The sequence below is a fragment of the Hippoglossus stenolepis genome, chromosome 19 (assembly GCF_022539355.2).
Source record: "Hippoglossus stenolepis isolate QCI-W04-F060 chromosome 19, HSTE1.2, whole genome shotgun sequence".
NCBI classification, from domain to species: domain Eukaryota; kingdom Metazoa; phylum Chordata; class Actinopteri; order Pleuronectiformes; family Pleuronectidae; genus Hippoglossus; species Hippoglossus stenolepis.
In genome coordinates this window covers 3,635,709-3,655,718 of record NC_061501.1, presented here as the reverse complement: position 1 = coordinate 3,655,718, position 20,010 = coordinate 3,635,709, and the positions used below count along the sequence as shown (strand labels likewise).

The window sequence follows — 20,010 nt, the reverse complement described above, 5'->3', positions numbered from 1 at the left end:
GTCCGAGATACAGAACCTTGTGTTTTGATGGCGTGTAATCAAACTTTGACGCCATGCCACGGTCACACGGTGTGACGAAAAGTTGAAATTCGAGTTAGTTTTCATCTCCATCTTGTTGTGATGTCACGCATCTCCATATGAAATTGATCTGATGAAAGCCCTGGGACAAGTACATCAAAGTAAAAATGTGGAAAATGGCCAACATGGCCACTAAAGTCAAAATGGCGGGCCTCCTGTTGCTTTTTTCCCATTGCACCTCTGACCTTTTTTGTTTGTCTGGTCATGATACACCTGGGCTACGATTTAGGTGAAGATCGGTGAAAGCTAACTGAGGGGCTTTTCCTTAGATGGCGCTGTTGAGCCATTTTTCCACGCCCATTTCAAATTACTCCAGAATACAATGACTTTTTGGGGTTTTGAATTCCCTGCAAACTTTGGTAACAATTTGAGCGTCTAGACCCTGAAAAAGCCCCAAAAGGGAAATACAAATCCTTCGAAATACAATAGGGCCTCCCACTGGAGGTGCTCGGGCCCTAATAAGTAGAATCCTGTTCATTTTGATGAGGGAAGATATTTGACTTGATTTATTAAAGCTACAACTAACAATCATATGCCTCAACTGATGTGATGATTTCTTAAGTAATTTATATTTTTTTCTAGAAAATAAATGAATAAACGCCTAATATATTTTCTTCTTAGTGCTCTATTAAGCCTGTATGTGTGTGTGCGTGTGTGTGCGTGTGTGTGTACTTGGAGATGTGATGCACTGATTAATTGAAAATTGATGAATTGGCGATGATGTATGCAATGAAGAGTTACACTGTACTTTGCAGCATTTACAGCTGCCAGCAGGGGGCAGCAAATGTCATCAGTATGCTCTGCATCTTTGGTGGACATGAAGGACTTTGCATAATTTTCCAGTTTGCCACAATGTTACTTTTATAACAGGAAACACAAAGTCTGAGCAATAGCAGGTGTATTTTTCTCATATTATTACTATATTATCTCTATAATTATAGATTAAATCACACGCACACAGAGACTGAGACACTCAAACCCTTTGGTTGAGATGTAAATTCTTCAAAAGATGCAACATAAACAAAGAGATGAGAGTTGTTATGGATATGTATGCTTTTTTATTCTTAAGAAACTGCAGCATTAGACAAGTTCTGAAGCAGTAAACCATGTTGTTGCACACACGCACACACACACACACACAGACACACACACACACCCTCATCCACACACATTCAGTCACTGGGAGATGACACCCTCTGGGACAGGTGTCACACAGTCAATCAGAAAAAGGAGTTGGAATGGAGGGTTCATTGAACAGATGTGCACCCTCACACTGTACAGCACGCCGGAAACTTGAGGGCTGGGGGGTGGGCTTCTATTTCTGTAACACCCCCGCCCTCCTTAAAAATGGCAAATCATCCTCAACGGATAGAAAATATAAATTATTCCTACAGTTAAGTACATTCTCTAGATTAAGACCCATAAATATGCGTTTGAGAGCTCAACTTACAGTATGTACAGAGGTCCATGCATCCACAATACACACACAAAACAATAAATATTGGATATAGTCACATTATAGCATCAAGATGGATTTTTTTTTTTCTTTGAACAAGCAGAGGTTTCAGGAAGACAGGGCAAGAGTCAGCATTCACAAACCAGCTCACGAAATGAATTCAGAATCTGTCCGTTATTAGTTTTTATTAAAAAAGAGGAGAGGAGAGGAATCAGGGGAGGAGAGGAGAGGAATTGAAAGGAAAGGAAGGTAAAGGAAAGGAGAGAAGAGGAATCAGGAGAAGAGAGGAGAGGAGAGATGAAAAGATGTATTGTGGTGGGGGTCTGCAGAATGAGTGAGCCTGAAGGACTGAAATCAAGAGTCACAATGTGAAAAATGTGAAATGACAAATCAAGGAAACACAACAACTGCAAGCCCCCCACTCACTTTGAGCAGTCAGTCACAGAAAGAGGGGGAGAGAAATGGAGGGAGGGTGTGAAAGAAAATGTGGGGGGGCTAATGTGTTACTGTGTGAGGGAGAAAAAAAAGGAAACCAAGACAGGTCCTATAGCTTTGGCAGCATGGCTTGCGGTTGCTAAGTAACGGTCTCTGAGGGCAGAGGAAGCGACTCTTTGAGGTCGCTCGTCTCCGAAAATGAACAATCCCCCCGAGCCCACCTCCACCCTCCTCCTCTCCCTCAGCGAGCGAAGGCCTGAGTGTTTGTGAACGCAGGCAAGAGACAGAGATTAGTAACTGGGACTGCAGCAAAGATGGAACTTTTTCCCGACACACATCCTCAACAGGCCACGAGCAGTGAGCTGAAATGGAAACTAAACTGTTCTTGGCAACATAAATCTACACGTAAAGACTCAATCCCTCTTTCCCGGGCCTGTACTTCAGTGGTGACACATCAGGACATCAAATCCAACATCATTTTAAACATCACTGAGCGTAAAAGAATATCCAACGATTCAACATTTATAAAGAAAACATGAGAAAATATTTATCAAAAACGAATATTTGATGTTGCTGATAATTTAAAATGCATCAGATCCTCATATACTGTACAGTAACAGCTCGATAAGATTCTCTCATGAAATATTCAGTGCTTCAGATTTCCTCTCATCGGTTATTAGAGCGCTGCCCTTTGCACGTCCATAAGTGTGAATCTGTGTAGATGGTTCATTCATAAGCAGCAAATGGTTGTAAGTATTCAGGATGTGTGGTGTGGGAATAATTCTCTCCTGCAACTCTGTTATCATCAGCATCACAATGACTCCAGGATCCATTCGATTATTGCACTCCTGATTTTATAATATTTTTCGGGTTCCATATGTTTGCTGACCACCTGCGCTGACTGAAGTGAAAAGCTTGACGTTAATGATACAGTGACCACAGAAGGCAGCTGGTTGAGGACGAGTCTGCTGAGCTGTTAAACTCAGTCTCAATGGAGGAGGAGGAGTTTGTGGATAAACCTCCAGTTACCACAAACTGAGAGTAAATCCAAGTTGATTTCGTTAGTGATACGAGTAACTGCTGGTTTTTTACTTCTTCTTACCCCTTGGACTCTAAATAAAGTTAATTTAATGTCAGCACGAGAGCCGAGCTGCAACATAATGCTTCTTTTGTGCGTGGACTCTCACACACATGCGCTGGAAGCTGGAAAAAACGGGTAGCAGGTACTTAAAACAAACTATAATTAACCCTCTATAGTGTTGGCAAAAAATTCCTTTATTTAAATTTTACTGAAAAGCAGCAATATGGAATCCCTGTTGAAAAATAAATGAATTTGTTTTTGCTCAAGATAATCATGTCACATGTGTCATATTACATAGTGTATGTAATTCATTTTTTTACAATGTTAATATCACCATACAATCCAAATAACAATTAGAACTAATAAAGAAATATTGGGTACTGCATTTGACTAAACATAACCTGGATTTCTCAAGTTGAAAAAGAAGAAAAAACATCTGGTATTTGGTATTATGGTACTTTCCATAATTGTGCATTGTTGCAGAACAGCAACACATTTGAATTAATCTATTTCCATTACTTAAGCACTTTTAGGTAATAAAACCCCATAAAAAATGTACATGTTTAAGTACAAATCCACGCAATAGAGGGTTAAACCTTCAATTTGTTGAGTGTAACCCTATAACTAACAATGGTATGACCCTTCCCCTGTGTAAGAAGAATATTGGACTATCACATTCAAAGAGTTTTAAGGGGGACACGCACCTTATCTTTCTAACTGGGATTTCCAGTCAGCTTCATTGACTTGCTATCACCACTGGTATCCATTGGGTTTTAGCAAAAACATAAAGCCAACTTTAATCTCAACATTTATAGTAAAACCAGCTTCTGAACGAGGTTTTGTTCAACTGTTCAACGTCTGATTGAATCTTATGCGTCTCTGGGTAAAGGAAATCATTCACCTCCAAATCAGACTCCACAGGCCAAACATCCAAGGATCGCAGAACCATAAAGCAGAGAGTAATAAAGTGTTTACAGGTTTCATGGGGCAGAGAAAACATATGATGCCTGAATATTAGAGCCATAGTGTTAAATCATTTCTTCTGTATATTTCCTAATCAGTGCCTGAATATCCAGTGTCTGCTTAGTCCCGCTTGACTGAGGCTGCAAGTTAAATCATGACATAAATGTTTACCTCCTCACTCCCAAGTCTCCAGCCTGATTAAGACAGAATAGTCATGAAAATAATAATAATAATAATAATAATAATAAAGATGATGAAGTAAACCCTTCAAATTCCACTAGATATTTGTTTTTAGTAAGTCTAAATCAGGCACATATATATATTTTGAGCCTCGTTATCGGACAAAGGGGGAAAGTCTATATGCAGATTTGATAAGCTGCTCGGTGCACAAGGGTCAATAAAATAACTTGAGCAATCTTAAAGAGAGATAGCTTATCAGTGTTGGACTCAGAGCTTTTTTCCGGCAGACCGGTTATCGACGCTGTTGTCTTCCCCCCCCCCGAATCATCAGCCTACACTAGTGTTGTGTGTGGCCAACCCCACCACAGCGTGAACTGTAATGTGCCCTGACCTCATGTGACACATCGGATCAAACCACAAAGAATAAAATGGGTCAAACGCTGCTGTTAGATACCCTGACCTCTGAACAGCTACAAGCACCGACTTTTCTTATGACAGAGAGAGCACTGGAGGACAGTGTAGTGAGGCTGGATTACAACTGGGATGATTATAGACGCGTCACTGGTCTTAAATTCAAACATAAAGCTTCTTGTGTGTTGAAGAGGATTTTGGTAAATAATTCATAAATGGGGGAAACTAAGAAGCCTCAGTCTGCTAAATACAGGACAGCAAAAACAAAAGAATAAATACCTTAACACTCATCGAAAACACCTTCCAGTTCCTTGGTTTTTACAAAATAAAATACATACAGTACTTGTTTTATTTCTTAAGACAAACACATATCGTTTCATAATATTTTCACATGTTCATTTTCAGTAGTCGTTACATAGATAGTATTTCAGCACAGCTTAAGAGCTTGAAGCCGCACATAGGGACAGAGATGCATAAAAAAAAAAAAAATCAATCTTTTGGCTTTTGTAGGTCAGTGTTGTTCGTTCGCCTGTATGGAGTGAGACCAAACCTCAAGCCAAATGAAATTTACAAATACTTTCTGACCGTTAACACAATGAGATGTTGGATTTTCGGCAACTGATGAATGATCCCACTATTCATTTTACACGATATCCTGATACCTGCTATAATACACGTGTTTTGTTCTAAACTTTGCTTTGCCTCTGAGGGGTAGAAGGATAAATGTGGTGTTGGTCCTTATTGTCAAAAGATCCCATGAAAAGACAAAAAAACAACAATAAATTGATCCTATACTCTTGATGTAGGCAAAACCTGATCTTTTTCATCTTTGCCATAGAGCTACAATATTTGAGTCAATCCTATGTGATACCTCTTTAACACCATAATTAGCGAGAATACGTGTTTTTTTTTATTTTAAATGTGGGTAAACCCGCTACAAAAAGGCAATTGAATCCAATTAAGGAGTTTGCCTTTCTGTTTTATTTTTCATGTGCAACGTCATGCACCGAAAACCGTCGTGACAAATGATCACGTTCACCTGGGTGTTACGTTTCCATCACTTTCACACAGAGCTGATAAAGACCAGTGTCTACTGCAGAGTCATGTGACCTATGCCTCAACGCTGATTGCATTCCTTCTGCAGACAAAAGCCAGATGTGTTTGGGTGTCAGTGGGGTTTTTGAACTGTAAACCGACCTTAAACTGCCAGTGTGTGTATTAGACAACTAAATACTGGAAATGAGGCTCTTAAGTTAAAGATAATAATGAAATTAGTGAAATGATGTTAAAATGCTACTTTAAGCTGAGGGTAACTGCATAGTCAAGTGATAACCTCCGGTTGGTTTCTCTAGCAACACCTTTCACATAACATAAGTCATTTGACCCATTGTTATTTAAAGAATACTGATTAGTGCAGCTCTACAGATCATCTCTAAACCAATGGGCTTAAATAGTGAAGTCAGACAGTACTGAGAAACTGATTAACTTTATTTTTCATGGGATCTTCTGACATTGTGTTAACATTTAAACTCTCCTCGATCTAACCCTGCGGACACAGTTTCCACTGCGCACTGACAAGTCTGCGTGTCACTGTGCATGTTGAAGAGGCTTTATAAGCATGTCATATAATGACATTAGCTTCCAGCAGCCGTGACCCACTGTATTGCAATATGCAGATAAAACCACCCACGTAGCTAAGTATTAACTCGCAACTCAGTGCAAGATTTTATCATTATCCACACTTAAGGCTCAGTACAGACTATTATGATCTAACAGGTCTCACAGATGTTAGTGTATTTGATGGCTATGCTTTAAGACGAAAGGGAAAGCATGGTATAAACCTTTGGCCACCCATAAAGGACTCGCAAACTGATGCACAGGCTACTGTAACTGCATAAAGCGTTTAGTGCATCCTAACCCCTGACTCCAGGCCGGAAGATAAAAGTATGTCTGCTGCCAGCTTCAGCCTGAATATATTGCATACGTGAACCAGAAGGTCAACCCCTCTGACATCCCACCAGCCAAACCATTGATTTTTTTCCTCTCTTGTTTCACACATACTGTGGAAGCACACAGGGCAGACAGAGGCCGAAGCTATCAAGCACACAGTTGTTGTTTTGTTTTTTTAAACATTCACTTGGTAAAACTAGCAAGTTCTTCAGATTTATAGCAACAATAAAGCAGTAAAGTTTCAACAGAGAGGAATGTCGTTCTTCAACGGCTGTCCTCAATCGGACCCACAGTGAAAGGTGTTGACTTCCAGACACATACACATAGAGGAGGAGCAGAGACGAGAGGTGCAATACCCTCACGGTCAAGCAGAACACAGAAGCTTTAGTTCCACTCCGACATCTGCCTCCGCTGTTGGACTGTATCTCGTCTTTCTGTTGCATGGATCAGTTTGATTTACAGGTGCATCCCCCTCTTAAAGGGCACAAGTCGTCCGTCAAAAGGAACAGGAAAGACTTCCTCATAAATAAAGGTTTAATTACTAATCACATTGCTTTTCCTGCAGAGGCAAGGTGACAGGAAGCCATAACTCTCTGCGTAATAGTGGTGTAACCTCTGGGTCTGTAACAGCAACAATACAGACATGATAGTCTTAAAAAAAAAAAAAAATACTCCGGGAGCTGTATGAAAAAGGTTCCAACAATATCAAGGCCCTTCTAGCACCACCTCCAGTTTTTAAGATAACACAGTATAACACAGGCGGTCAGCCATCTTTACTACATTAGCACATCAGCTAGATGCTAACAGTAGAGGGACATCCTACTCCGCCGCATTGCTTCGCTGATTAAATATGCCGGGCTGACCTCTGGTTCTTCCGTCATCACCACAATGTTCTGCCACTCTCCACACTGGTTGGATTTCTTGATGGTGTCCACCACACAAAGAGCATACAGGCAGTCCTCAAAGGTGGCAGCCATTGTCAGAGGCCTCCCGTCCCACGTCCGCCGGTCATCCTGGTCCTGAAAGGCCTGCCGCACGGCCTGGATCATGCGGATCATCCCGGTGAGATACGGTGAGGGAATGTCACTGAAGGCCTTCTCCGGCAAAGAAGCCTTCTCAAGAGGTGTGGTGTCTTTGAGCAGCAGCTCAGGGCCACCACCGCTCCCTTCGCCCACGCTGTTCTTCTGTCCGTACAGGTCGGCCCCTGTGACCGTTAACCGCCCGACTGTACCCACGACGATTACCTCCTGACGAAACTCTCCAGGCACGTTGAAGTTGAGCGTGACTGTACAACAGGCGCCTCCCTCCAGCACCATCTGGAATGTGCAGAAGTCATCACTGGTGATCTGACGGATGCCCTGGATGTGGTCCGTCTGTTTGACGAAGGTCTTTAGGAAGCCGTGGACTTTGGCCGCCCGCTGGCCAGTCAGAAATGTAAGCAGGTCGATGATGTAGCTGCCCACCGAGTGCAGGCCACCACCTCCCATCAGATCATCGCAGCTCCAGTTGTATTTCTTCCCCAGGAGACTACCACTGTGGACCTTTAGGGCGAAGAGAAGAAATTGTGACAAGTTATTTAGCTACTATAGAAGGTATTCTTGTTAGGACAACAGAAACACAACAGTTTGGGTGGTGTCAGAAAGTGCCCATGGTGCTAAAGTGCCTTAAGCAAGATGCTGACTCCTTGTCATTTCTGTAGGTCCTGTTCTAACTCAACCTAACCTCTAAATAACGTAACATAATATTGATGTTGTCATTATAAATTGCAAGATATCAACTGACAAATCCCCAATCTAAAAACGAGAATTGATAATTTTTGTCTCACCTGGGCCTCACAGACCAGAAGCTCCCCAATGTACCCTTCTTCCAAGAGTTCCTTCATCCGAACGAAGGCTGGCAAGAAACGCAGAACATTTCCCATGATGCTCAATAACTTGGGGTAGTACTGGGCAGCTGACATCATTCTGAAGGCATCCAGAGGCGTGGCGGTCCTGTCGCAGATGACGTTCTTTCCAATACCTTGGAAAAGAGAGTAGAGAAAATTGGGAATGAGCCACGTTTTTTGGCTCATTTGCTAAAGAATTTCATTGTTTTAACAGTAGTTTCCCTTCATACTGGCGATGTTAAGATGAAGGGCAAAGGTGCATGAGAGGAAGAGGGAGAAGGAGAAGTAATGTGGTCACATTACACACACACAGACATAATATCCTCTGGAGCTTGAAAACATCCCCTGAAGAAACAATGCAGCACTTCAAAATGTGGCAACTCCCATAATAGCTGAGTCAAGAATCCCTAAACTTCCCGAACTCTTGCCAATGAGTCATGGACGCTTAATGACAAAAGGATTCACAACATATGTTCACTGTATATAAAGCATTGTCCACAGTCTAAGGCTAAGAGGGAAGATGCTCCTCTAAAACGGCAAATGTTCAGTTCTGTAGAATTTAGTGGTGAAGTGTCACATTGCAGCTGAATACCCCTCACCTCACCCTCCCCTTCCAAACATGAAAGAGAACCTGTGGTAGCCTTTAGATGTCATAAAAACTCAAAAGGTGTTTGTCCAGCTTGGATGACTATAAAAAACATGGCGGAGAGGACCTTTAATATAAAGGGGCCATTCTAGGGTAAAGAAAACTATTTGTACAATTTAGATGATCCCACATGAGTGAAAACATCAATAGGATTATTAATATTCAAAATCACATTACACATTGAACCTTTAAAAGTAATAAAATGTTAGAAGAACTCTATATTGATGTATGTTTGTTTTTTTAATCTTCATTAAAGAGTATGGTCGTTCAGTCTTAAGAGCAGAACTTATTGATGTCAGATTCAGATTTTGTGTTCTTTCACTCAACACACTGTCCTAGAACTGAAATAGCTATGGTTGTGCTTAGATTTGCTCTGCTTGTTCTCAAACTATGCGCTTGGACTCAGATCATTTGTTGCTTGGAAAGATTTCCTGCGCTTCAGGTTCACGCTGCTTCACTAAATGTCTTCTTCAGATTTTTTTCTTCTGCACTTGGATACATTTTGTCTGTCATTCCCCAACAAATAGAGAGCCAGATGTATGGTTGACAAAGGTTGCGCTAGCTTTACTTTCAACGGGAAGCCCGTGCAAAAACAGAGCTGTGGAGGGTGAAGCAGAAGTAGCCGACAAGAGCTGAAGCTGGAGCGATGGAAATCTCAGTGCAATTACACAGTTCGGGCACAAGCAGGGGCTTTTTGTGTGCGATTGCAGGGTTCTGAGTGTAAGCATCACAAAATTTGAATGTGAAATCAATAAGTTCTGCTCTACAACAGAAAGACCAGGAAGGATAGGGAAAAAAACATATTGAAGTTGCTGCTGAAGTTACATACTAATATAACACTCCTACTCATCTCCACATTACAATAACCACAATACAAGATCTTGAGAAAACCTGAATCCCTGAGTGCAGCTTTAATGTTGGCAGGCGTGCAAGCTGTTGCAGTCATAACTGTGCGGTGTGTGTGGTGTAAGACTGCACAGCTCAGAGAGCTTTAGACAGGCTTCACTGGTATTACCACAGGCCTGATGAAAGGCTGATAAAAAGACGAGCGCAGGAGAGATGGGGAAGGGAAGGAGAGGAAAAGCCTGCAGACGCTGTACGAAACCTAATTAAATTCACTTCTCGCACATCAAAAGGGCCACTGATGTCAGCAGCACCCAAACACAACAGAGAGAAGAGGCTGGACTGAAGAGACATGTCTCACCATTCGAGACAGACAAGAGTCGGTGAACAACATGCAAAACACATCATTAACTCAATTTGAACTTGACCTTTTATTGTTACAGGAACATGGTTTGTTCTTTTCAATTAGTGATTGTTTTCCTTACTGTTAAATCTGTTGATGATAAGTCATTCCGGCTCTAGATTGTGAGAATATACAGTGATGTGTCCATTGCATGTCTTCCAGAGGCCAAGGTGACCTCTGCATCTCACTTTAAATTCAGTTCACTATCACATGAAACAGAAGAAAAGCAGCAAATCCTCACAGTTAAGAAGCTGATATCAACAAAGATTTGACATGTTTGGGTTGGATTCAACAAAATGGAAAGAAGTATCTATCTACTAGTTCCAGACAGGCCTGTCTGTGGAAGGCATATCTCGAGAACCATTCATCTTATCGGCTTCACACTTGACATGTGTATTGTTAGTGGTGCAGTGTTGAATTTGGTGCGAATTGGACATGTGATACGTTCACTATTAATAAACTTGGAATAAACAGGCGACCAGCACTCTATAGCAGCGGCAACTGGGACTCATCAACCTTATGTGACGTTGACGACAACAGCAACGACAAGTGATTCTCAAGTTCGCTATTCTGCATACTGGGTCAAGCTTTATCAAACTTTGAATAAACAGGTGAATAGCTCTTTGTGCAGCAGCATCTAGCTGATGTGCTAATGTAGTAAAGATGGCTGACCGCCTGTGTTATCCTGTGTTATCTTAAAGGTGGTGCTAAAGGTGGTGCTAAAAGGGCCTTGATATTGTTGGAACCTTTTTCATACAGCTCCCGGAGTAGTTTATTTTTTTAAGACTGTCATGTCAGTATTGTTGCTGTTACAGACCCAGAGGTTACACCACTAGCCCTACATGGGAGAGAGTGAGCCTTCTTTGATGATGTCATGAGATCAACCAACCTGTTAACGCACAGGTACTAATAGCCTGTGTCACTCTTTGTCAAAGAACACAGACAGCAGTATTTATAACCCCAACAATCCCATTAGTCCATACAGACACAACTAGAGATCTCACAAGTTGCTCAGACGGATTCAAGAGAGGGATTCAGATTTTTTCCCAACCCTTTCTCAATAGTGTACATGTAAAGAGTTACTGTAAATAATCATCCTTTCCATACTGGCCCTGAAGCAATTCCTTTGTTGTGCAAATACACTGTAGGAAATACGGGACATGACTGGACACCAGCACCCACCGGTACTTTCCCAACGTGTGGGCCTGTCAGTGATGCATGAAGGGAAAATCTGAACCCATCCATGAAATGACAACAGATTTTCTCCAAAGTTCAGTCTTCTTGCACATGACTCCTGAGTCACGTACACTGTTTTTACGCAATCTCTAGGCTCCAACAGCTCACTATCTTTTGATCAAATCACAACCTGACACAATCGCCGAGAGCCAATCGCTCAGCTTTTAGTTGAGCACTGCGACTACTAAGCAACCAATGTCCACCACTGCACCACCTTAACTCTACCACATCAACTACTTCTAACCGTCATCCAGAAGCTCCTCATACAGTAGATGCCCCAACTCCGTGCTCCATCATCGTCACCACCATGTCTTTAGGCCCCAGGGGGAAGTCGCCCGAGAAATTTGTCAGAAATTATATGTGCACACGCATTGTAGGGGCATCCCTCTACAAACACATTCCTGGAGCCCCCAGAGTGTGAAAAGCAGCATGCGGCCTCTCCTCCAGTCTTGTTGGTGGAGGGGCTGTTTTGGAAGTGAAATTTACCATGCTAATCTGCCATTAGCGCCAATCGGCCAGGCCAGGAAATTAATCCCTCTGACCCAGTTCTGAGGAGTGCCGTGGGAGCCCCCACCCACAACCCTGGCCACTGCAGACACACAAAGCCAAGCAACAAGAGTGCACCCCAGAACCCCTTTCTTTTTGGCAGCAACACACACAAACAGAAACTGGGAAGATGCATAGCCCAGGGTGAACAGCCTTGTGGGTAAACGCTAACTGCTCTTGAGTGACTTTTTTGGCATTCGTGTTGAGCTCAGTGTCTGAACAATAGCTTGGCCAAAATCCCCAAAGGCAGATTTCACTCTCCCGCAGCTTTTCTCTTCATGCCAAAAACCATACAAGTCTCTTTGGTAAGTTCCTAGATCCGAATTATTTAAAATGTACCACACTAAAGGCAGAGATGTCTGAACTCATGACTCTATATGCAGTGTCATTTCTGCTCATGCCTGCACTGATGTGTCAACTCAAGCTTAGCACGACCTTTTCAGACAAAAACAGCTCTTCCTCAGGTCAGCGATGACCTTTCGCTCCTCGTGCACAAAGCTCTGAGGGGTCGAGTCTGGCTTACACGGGTCAGAGTGCTGAGTCATCATGAGCTACTCAGCCACAGCCAAGCCCAGAGGGTGACAGGATGTATTGTGTGTGTCCATGTGTCTGGTAGATTATGGATGTACCTGAGCACAAGGTAAAATCACAACAGCTCCTGCAGTAAGTTGAGGGAGAAAATGGCCTTGCACCAAAGTGTAGAATACAACAGAGAGGAGATGTAGAGAATGTGACAGCAAGCAAGAGTCTGTCAATTTAACATCGCATGTGGAAAATATTTTGAGAGACGTTCTCAAACAGAGACAAAAGACACGTTTACATGGACACAAGATTCAGATTTTAACACAATTATGACAATAGTCTGAACAAGACGCTGCCATGTAAACAGCATTTCCTAACTACCTTAACCTGAATGAAAGGTCATACTAGGAAAAAGCAATCATCAAATAAAGACATGTGGAGTATTCTGACCTTAGTCCCATTATTTAGACGTGTTTACATCTTCACCCATTCAGAATGGATGCAACACGTGCGTTTCTCCCTTCAGGAGTGGACGTCTTTGTGATTCCTACTTTAGAACCAGATGGCCTTTAGGCATAGTTATATATAATTTTGTCGTTTACAAGTCACATGACTAGTAACAAACTGTGTGATTCATTGAAATGTACGTCTGGAAAGTGACATGCATTGTTGGAAATTTCTTTTTTGTTCGTTTTTCTGCAGGTTTAGCCCACAACAAAAGTGTTTGAATCCGTGGTTCAGACAATGGCTGATGACCAGAGAGACAGGAGCCATATCTGATGACTTAGAAGATTTAGACACAGACTTTGACATTGTTGCTGAGCCAGTAGCCAAGACTCAGGGTGAGGGACATGTTTGAGGAGGAAGAGGAGGACTCATCTGATCTGATACCATAAAGCTACAGCATCACTCAAATCGTATAGGAACATGAAACATACCATGTGAGAGCCTATACCTTTAAGGTTTATTGTTTCTGTCTGTCCAATAATGCTCATCAAGTTTTCAGCCAACAGTGACGTTTTAAGAAGCTGTTTTCAAACCATGCTTTGGTTTTAGAATTATTTTGTTAGAGGGAGCATTAATGGGTTAACTGCGCTAAAATGTTCTTTTTCACTGCATTTTGTGACATCGACATGTATGGCAGTTAGTGAGGCAGTTTTGAGTACTTCAAGCTTCATGTACTCATTTCTAGTTTTTTGCATGTACTGGGTTCGAGTGTGAACAAGTAGATGGATGTCATGTGGACATCCTAATACAATAAAACGTTCTGTTAACAGCTCATGTTAACATCATGACTAAAATAATGTATTATTCAGAATAAGGTCAGCATAAATTAGCATACAATATCTCCAATTATAGCATAGCCCGTTATATTTAGACCAGTGCTAACAGATGTAGTTTTACTGTAAGAGCCAGACACCAGGGACCCAGGGAGAGGGAAATAGCTACAGTGATAGTCAGGGTGAAGTGGAGCTCAGCTCACAGGTAAAGCTGTGGGCCCAGTGGGAGAGCAGTAATGGAGCAGAAAAAAACTCCAGCACTGCAGCTCAGTCCCTCAACATTAATAATTCATGTCCAGGACATATCTAACCAAGAGACTCCAGAGACCGAGCAGCAGAGAGAGAGAGATCCTGCAGCATACTGCAACAGCATAAACACTATACTGCAGGTTACAAAGGGGAAATAATGGGGATAGCACCATGAATTTGAAGTAAATTCAGGTCATTATGAACTTTGCCTATTGATATTATGGGATTTAAAAACTGCTTTGAATATTGTGCTTCAAACTAAAGAACTCCTTCACTGAACAGCAGTGAATTGTAGAAGCCTGCTTGCCTGCTTATATTGACATCCAGTCCACACACTCAAACTGAAATCACGAACTTGAGGTGTACAGCACTTCAAGCAAATGCAAGTCCAGGTGCTTAAAGTTGTTAAAAATGGTATCATTACCAAAGCCTTTTGTTTCTAGATCGAGAAGTAGACCCACACAAGGATCAAGGTCCAAATCTCATTAAAGGGGCAATAATGTATTTCAAATTAAATTAAATTAAAAATAATATATAGAAATTAGATGATTATCAACAGAATGTGAAGAAACACACACCACACACACACACGCACACACACACACACACACACACACACACACACACACACACACACACACACACACACACACACACACACACACACACACACACACACACACACACACACCATCCTAATGCTTGGGGTTTTGAGACTTCAGGGTCCATAATAGACTTGAGTGTATTTTTACGTTTTTACTATCTTGCTAAGACGGCAGCAGGAAGAACAGGTTCAACTTCTGTCTGGAGAAACTCATTTACAAAGAACAGAGACAGTGAGACCCACACAGAGACAAAGGGACAAAGCAGCTGAATCATTACAAGCGAGGGCCAGCTCTCTCCAGCCCAGAGCTGCTCTCGGCTCGCTGCCACGCTCATCATCTGCGCCTCTCTGCATGGTGCCAGTGTATCCTTCTGGATAAGATCCTAATATCCACAGCAACACACACAAACACAGGGCATTGGGACGAACAGGATAAGGCTCGATGTGTGTTTGTGTGCGGCAGAGGGGAAACAATCAGTGCGTGAGGTTTTATGCATTCACACCTCCAGCGGTAATGGTGAGGAAGGAAAGCAGCACGTGGTGACTGGGCCGGCTGGTCAGGTTGGGTCTTAGGGAGGGCGGGGCTGGTAGATTTGTACGTGACAGCAAAGCTAAGTCAGCTATTGTGTAATTACTCTTTGTTTACTGTTGTGCATTTTTTATGGTGGGATGGAAACGTGCCATGGCAACTGTGATACATTTCACTTGACTTCATCCATAGATAGAGGAAATAACATTAGCCCTGGCCTAAAAGAATCAAAATCAAAATTTATGAGAATAGAAATTCAGGGACACATCTCCCCTACTTCTGAAATATTCACAGCTGCACACGCGTCCATATGTTTCCTTGCTGAAATGATGTGAAATCCGTCATCATTGCGGCCCAGTGGCAACAGCTGGACGTCGCCACAGAGGAAAACCAGGTGGATTAAGAAGGATGCTGAACGCTTCACGGTGACAGCCAAAACAATAGGCCCTCCGCTTGAGGATGCCAGAAATAGAAAAGATTGGGAAACCAGGCGGGAGTGTCCGCCATCTGCCACACTGCACCGTGCACGAGCTCCTGCAGGGCGCAGGTCAGGAGGAGGAGACAAGGTGGAGAAGCTTTTAAGATTCCTACACACTGATGAAAATGAATTATTCCACCTTTAGTAAAATTTCGTCATTATGACGAGAGAGACACATCATTAATAATTCGCTGTATTGATTAGTTTAATGTTACACTTACTTACTAAAACCAAACATTTTGTCCAACTGCCCGTCTGTCCCCTTCTTCTGAGGATGATATCTCAAGAATGCTAAGAGGGAATTTCTTGAAACTCGGCACAAATGTTCACTTGGACTTAAGGAGGAGGTGTTAAACTTTGGAGGTCAAAGGTCAAAGGGTAAGATCACTGTGACTTAACAAATACCATTTTTAGCCATGACTAATGAACTTAAAGTTTTGACAGAATTGAACAAAATTATCTAACAGAATAAAATGATCAAGGGATGACATTATATATATTCAAGGTCAAAGGTCAACTTCACTGCATTGTCACAACAAGCTGCAAAACAATGTACAGCGGAGGACATCACGGCCATATTTTGTGTTATTTAACTGGCTGGCAGAGGCATATAGCCACAAAGTGGTAATTCTAACTTTCCCTGATTTACTTATGTTTTACTTCTGATTTGCTTGTGTTTCATCAGGTCACTGAACCACTGTAGACAAATGTAAAACTGTACCACATCTGTTCATAAAGTATCACACAGCCTCACACTGTTAGGATAATCCCACTATATGCAAATAAAGTGCAAATAAAGTGCAAAACCATGCGTACGTGATTACACAAGTGTATCATATCTGTGTGTGGCAGTGTTGTGACCAGACAAAGGCAAGTGATTGGACCTGAAAGATGATAAAGATCCATCACTGAAGCACTAAAAAAGTAATTAGCTTTGTCTGTGAAGCCTATGGAGACTGTTGAAAAGCTTGTAACACACACACACACACACACACACACACACACACACACACACACACACACACACACACACACACACACACACACACACACACACACACACACACACACACACACACACACACACACACACACACACAGTAAGGTGTAATCAACAATAAACAAATACCTCTTTTACACCAAAAGCCAGTATATGCAGTTTTTTTAATCGTTGATAAACCTGCTACAAAAAGACGATTGACTCCTTTCCCATTGCAAATAGAGGACTTTTCGATGTCACGAAAACTAAAGCACTCACCTCGCTGTCTTGCCAAATTTGCACTTTCACCTGGTTGTCATGCTTTCATCACTGCCAATCAAAGGCGGAGCCGGAAAGGGGGCCAAAGAGAAACCACTACTGACAGGATGGGACTCCTTTGTGTAGTCTCTAGTGGAGCCTCAAGTGATTTTTTTCTAAATCAAATTGACGATGTAGTGTACATATTAATTACAGTAGATAACATGGGTTTCAACAAGCTAAAATAAAGCTATGTGTGCACTGGCTGAAGAGAGTAGACCCTCAGAGACGGGCTAGTCTCATCTTCTGCTGATTATCCCAAATTAAATTTAGCTTAAAGCAATTACAAAGCAGTGTGGAGAGGAGACGCGGACAACCACAGATTTTGAACAGTGCATAGCTCTCTTGCCGCATGTAAATCAGAGAAAACAAGCTTCCTGCTGACTCATTGTGTGACAGGAGTGTGCTCCCCAGTTGGAAATTAGCATGTAAATAGGCACCTTGATAACAGTGATGTATGAGCGCAGTAATGTTTGCTTTTCTCGGGCAGCTGATGCAAAAGCAGAGGCACAGCCCACTGCTGTTACGCAGGAACACACACAGTCATTGTGTAAGAGTGGAGTTATGAAGAGGACAGTGCGTTTGGTCAGACACTGATCGAAAGACAAGCTGGTGACAGTCCAGAGGCCGTGAGCGGGATATCAATAATTTACTCACATCTTTTTTTAGACCAACTGCCTGTGACATAAATCGGTACTGAAGCCTTCAAATGAAATATTTAGTCAAATCAAAGTATTGGAAGAGAGTGATTTTCTAATCTCAAGATACTGATTGTTTTAAACCACAATCAACAGTATCTCAGGCAAGGTTAGGTAAGGTAAGCTATCCACTGTCATTAAGAAATGACTCAGCTGTAATTAGCCTAATTCATGTCAATTCTGTGAGAACACTATCATTAAGAGAGAGATTAATAGAGACTGACTCACGGTTAGTCAAGCACATGTCTCAACAGGACCCACTGCGCAGACTCCAGAGTTTGGATCAGGGAGACTGGATAGTGGCGGAAGTGGAGACTCATTGTCCAGAATGTCCACTGTCCATCTTTATATATAAATCACGTACACATATCAGCATACACACACACTTTATCTTTATATCTCCTGGACAGGTCGCCATCCAGTCTGTCACAGGCCTATCATATAGCAACCATTCACGCACACATTCACACCTACAAATTTCGAGTCTCCAGTTAACCTGCAGGTCTTTGGACTGAGAGAGAACTCACAGACACACAGGGAGAAGATGCAAACCCCACACAGTAAGGCCCTGGTTTGCTGCCGGATGGAAGCGAGAACCTTCTTGCCGTGAGTTGACAGTGTATATGTGAAAAATCATAGCTGTCACCAAAATAAAGGTACAGGAACATAACTAAATCATAACTAATTTCTACAGTTTTTCTTCAACAGCAACTCTCTGAACTTATGTAATATAATGCAAGCCACAAATTTTACAGAAATAATCTACCTAAGAACTACATAGAGACAAAGGAAGGCTTTTGCTAATTGTGTTTCCTCCTGTTCAGAAATAGCATTAATGATCCAAATCAGTCTTCGGCATCTGGCAACAAAAAGCGACCAGCTGGACTACATCTAACACACTGATAAGACTGATAAATCAGCAGCAGGGTGCTTTTTGGGGTGTGTATTGTCTGTATCAGAGCTTGGAGCTGCTCCATTAGTGCACAGCAGAAGTATGAATGATGACGAGCATTAGTCTCACTCAGCCGGCTTTGCCCTTCAGCTAATGCCCTCGAGTTGCAAGGAATTTAGCATTCCTAAATGTGTTTAAGTGCTGCCATTAACCCTTGAAACAGAATGGCTCGCCGGCCACTATCGATGAACAGTAACCAAAGGAGTGGCTTCTGGCCACGAGGTTCCTAATGCATGCGCTAAAAGCACATGTTAATGGTGGCCATGCACTTACCAGGCTGCTACGCAAATTACAGTCAGCTGCATACAGCACAGAGAAATGGACTAGATCCCACTACACGATTTTCAGCCCAATTTCTCAATTGCAGACAATTTTGCGAGTTGCAGACAAAAGCCCTTGATCTGCAATTGCCAGTCGTTATGTGTGTACTCTTCCAAGACTCGATGAAAGAGGCTCTGAGACTCTTCTCACATTTACAACCTGTTGGAAATCTGGTCAGTGTCTGCACCAGCTCCAGCCAATCAGAGCGCAGGACAAGGTGAAGGTGATGAAGATACATGCAGCAGTGAGGTGCCACCGGATTTTTTTTTACACTGCACGTGTCTTAAGTCACTAGCATAACCATGCATATAATGGACAGGGTCAAAGAATCAGTGCAGCTTATATGAACTGCATTAGGCTCAGGTTGGGGACAGAAAAAGCAGAATGCCTGTCAGGTTTGGGTCGAGCTCGGGTTGGATTCCCCATGTCTCTTCTAGCGTGTGTTTTCATGATCAAACGTGGTTTCATACTAGTCTGGGGTTTCTCCTGGTGAAAGATGGTGTAATATGTGACCCCCCCCCCCAGTCACCATTCAGTCGTATAGAATGAACTCACGACTGCAAGACTCCTGATCCAACGACAGCAAGCCGTGGCTTTAACAGAACACAAAGGTCAATCCTCCTCAAAACTGCCAAATGTAATCTCTTTGTCTTTTAGGACATTAAATCTGTATGGTTATATATGGCAGTAATAAAGTGTGTTTGTAAAATGTTGGATGAACTGACTATTTACACATGCAGGTGGATTAACAGTGGCTGTACTGATGATCATTTAACACACGGCCTCTGGAAATTGGAAAGTAGTACAACGGTGGACGTGCTTCTACACCTCATAAAGGCAAATGTGCACATGCATTTACGCCTGTGTGTGATGAGGCCTCCACCTGCACCCCCTGTGGTCCTCCAGGGTCTAATTAACTGCTGGGTTGAGTCACTACCCCTACTCTCTAATCACTCACACACACACA

General features: G+C 42.3%; 1 protein-coding gene across 1 annotated transcript in view; it reads right to left on the bottom strand.

Annotated features, from left to right (window-relative positions):
• Positions 1-4,915: 4,915 nt before the first annotated feature.
• The window catches only part of gfod1 (glucose-fructose oxidoreductase domain containing 1), a 32,834-nt gene continuing 17,739 nt past the window's right edge, over positions 4,916-20,010 (bottom strand). Inside the window, exons 2-3 of the mRNA XM_035142824.2 lie at positions 8,380-8,573; positions 4,916-8,095 (exon numbers count right to left, since the gene is read on the bottom strand). Of these exons, the coding sequence (XP_034998715.1) occupies positions 7,355-8,095; positions 8,380-8,573 (935 nt within the window). The 3' untranslated portion in view covers positions 4,916-7,354. The remainder of the gene's footprint in view (positions 8,096-8,379; positions 8,574-20,010) is intronic.